This window comes from Microtus ochrogaster, linkage group LG8 (assembly GCF_000317375.1).
Source record: "Microtus ochrogaster isolate Prairie Vole_2 linkage group LG8, MicOch1.0, whole genome shotgun sequence".
Lineage (NCBI taxonomy): Eukaryota > Metazoa > Chordata > Mammalia > Rodentia > Cricetidae > Microtus > Microtus ochrogaster.
In genome coordinates this window covers 23,897,663-23,900,647 of record NC_022033.1, presented here as the reverse complement: position 1 = coordinate 23,900,647, position 2,985 = coordinate 23,897,663, and the positions used below count along the sequence as shown (strand labels likewise).

Sequence of the window (2,985 nt, the reverse complement as noted above, 5' to 3'; positions counted from 1 at the left end):
TAAGCAAGCCTCCAACTAAATGCTTTCTCTTTTTACAGCTAGCTGCCTTATTCATGGTGTCTTCACAGCAATACAACAGTAACTAAGACAGAGTGCATACTGCTTTTGCAGAAGACCTAAGTTCAGTTCCAAGCACACACATCAGGCAGCTCACAACAACCCGTAACTTCACCTTTGGGATACAAAGGCCTCTTCTAGACTCCATAGAAACCTGTACACACGTGTATATACTCAAACAGACACACACACGCACATAAAAATCTTTTTTGAAATGTTAAGCAACAGATAGCAATGTTATATACTAATTTTAATTATGAAGTAAAATATAGAAGTAAAAATTTTCTTAGATTTAAACATACATATAGCAAAAGCCTTAAAGAAAAAGTACTAATAGAGCAAATCTCCCAAACAGCTATTTACTGATGCCTGAAACTGAGATATGTATGCAAAATGCCTTCCACTTACACAGCAGTAAATTCCTAAGGGGCAGGAAATCATCTTTTAGATTGCAGGGGCTTAAAAGATAGAAAAGAATGCTATCATATCCACACTTAGGCAGAAAAGAATGCTGTCATATCCACATTATTTTTTTTCTTTTTTTTCCTTTTTTGTTTTTTGAGACAGGGTTTCTCTGTGGCTTTGGAGCCTGTCCTGGAACTAGCTCTGTAGACCAGGCTGGTCTCGAACTCACAGAGATCCGCCTGCCTCTGCCTCCCGAGTGCTGGGATTAAAGGCGTGCGCCACCATCGCCCAGCTTATCCACATTATTTAAACAATGGATGAAACACAATTTTGGGATACTAAGCAACCAACACTCTTATGTAAAAGCTGTCAATAGTTTCCTGAGTTGAAGATATCCTTGGGTCATCTTTGAGTTATTCAGATTTGTCTGTAGAAGAATCATTTATAGGTTCACATTTGTGCTATAAATTTAGGGTGAAGAAAGTCTGTTGTTGTTTCCTTATAAAACTGCACCCATTATTTCTTTGGCAGAAAAAGAAACAAAGTCTCTTTGATAACTGGGGTATAAATCGGGAACAAGAATGATGGAAGATAGAGAGAGCTGGTCCAGCACTACATTTGACCAAGATTACATACCGCTTCTGATTGGACATCCCTTGCAGAGTACAATTTCATCTGCGTCTTCTTGTCATTTTCCTTCTGATAACTATTGTAATGCTTGGATAATTTAAAGAACTGGGAAAAGATCCATAACAGATGTTCTCTTCAGGATAAGATGAACACGAAAGGGCTGGAGAGATGGCTCAGTGGTTAAGAGCACTGACTACTCTTCCAGAGGACCTGGGTTCAATTCCCAGCACATACATGGCAGCTCACAACTGTCTGTAATGTGAGCTTTGACACCGTCACACAGACATACATGCAGGAAACACCAATGCTCATATAAAGTTAAAAAGTAAATAAAAAAAGTTGGACACTGAAAATAGAAACCAAGTATCCAAGACTGAACCACACTGAAGAAAGCTCTCATAGGTTGTCATGCTAGTCAGCAGTGTGTCTGAAGAGGATCACAGCCAGACACAATTAACAGCTAAGCATGCCCAAATATGCAGTCTGTTTCAGAAGCAAATCTTTCAAGGACTGTTTCCACTTGGTAAGAGCTTACAGTGGGAAAGTGGGTATAGCTCAGTTGATGGGGAGTACTTGCTAGCATGAAGCTCTAGATTTGATCCCCAGATATTCACACCTGGTGTGGTGGCTCATGCCTTTAATTCTAGCATTCAGGAGGAGAGAGGCCAGCCTCAATTACAAAAGAGGTGGGTTGGAGCACTATAAACATTATTTTTCTTTTTCCCCCTATGGCACTGTGGATCTAACCCAGGGCCTTGCTTATTCTAAGCAAACATTATATCACTGAGTTACTCCCATAGCCCTCATATAACAACCACTAAAAGAGTAAGGATCTGATCTGAAATTTAGTTCTAATTATCCTATGCTACCATCTTGGATTTTGATTTTTGAGGTTTTTGTTTTTGCTTCATGAAGATAACTGCAATGGTAAATAACCCATTTCCTACAGCTAAAGGAAAAGCTGAAAAAGATGGCTATGATGAAAACCCTCAGGTCAAAATAACTAAATAAATAAATGAACAAGGAGAGGTGGTTAGCAGCTAAGTCAATAGCATTAAATAGCAAACACTGCGCTGAGAAGCACTTCCCATAGAGAGAGGCAAGAACCCCATAAATGGACCTAGATGAAAATGAAAAGTAGAAACAAAGGATTCATTTAATTTATGAAATTTATTGTTGTAAAATCTGTTCAAGTGACAAGGAAATGTACTCTTCCATTTGGTACAAAGGCGCTTCATGACTTATTGTCTTGCCTCCAAAGCATGAGGAAAAACTGTCCAAGTCTACCCTTGAGTCACCCACTCATGTCAAGCAATACACTGATGAGTCTTTCATGGTGGTCCTGCAGAGAACGTGTCCTTTGAGAGTCTGAGAACTGGCAGAGGTGATCTGAAAGAAAACCCACCAAAAGAAGACAACGTAACCTGACGTAACACGGGCACAGGACATGGAGAGAGATGATAGGAAGCTCATGGTACTTGTGAAAGGAAGACACAGACAGAACAGTAATGCACTTGAGGTAAGAAGGCACACAATTCATCAGGCCTGGGAGGCCTAGGAGAGACTGACGGGGAACCTCCTTCAGCCAATGTCCTTTGGGAGGCTGGACCAGACTAGAGTGTGCCATTCCCAACCACAGTGATCAGTATTCTGGCAGGGCACACAGTTGCACACCTGATTGGCTAGAGCCATCAGCTCAATATGAGCTGACCTCCGGTGTGCCCAGCATGGAAGGAAGGGACTAGCCTTCTGCAGGAAGGGAGGACAGAGTCACAGGCCCTGAGAGAGACTGGGCACAGCAGGACACACTTGGGCTGCTGCTGGCAGTGGAGTCTTCTTCCCTCTGCAGTTCCCCCAGTCTGTTGCTAGGCACACAGTCTCCCTGACCGCTGG

The 2,985-nt window shown here is 41.8% G+C and overlaps 1 protein-coding gene across 1 annotated transcript in view; it reads right to left on the bottom strand.

Annotated features, from left to right (window-relative positions):
* Positions 1-2,252: 2,252 nt before the first annotated feature.
* The window catches only part of Cdk5rap1 (CDK5 regulatory subunit associated protein 1), a 22,955-nt gene continuing 22,222 nt past the window's right edge, over positions 2,253-2,985 (bottom strand). The window contains exon 12 of the mRNA XM_013352083.2: positions 2,253-2,481. Coding sequence (XP_013207537.1) covers positions 2,395-2,481 — 87 coding nt within the window. The 3' untranslated portion in view covers positions 2,253-2,394. The remainder of the gene's footprint in view (positions 2,482-2,985) is intronic.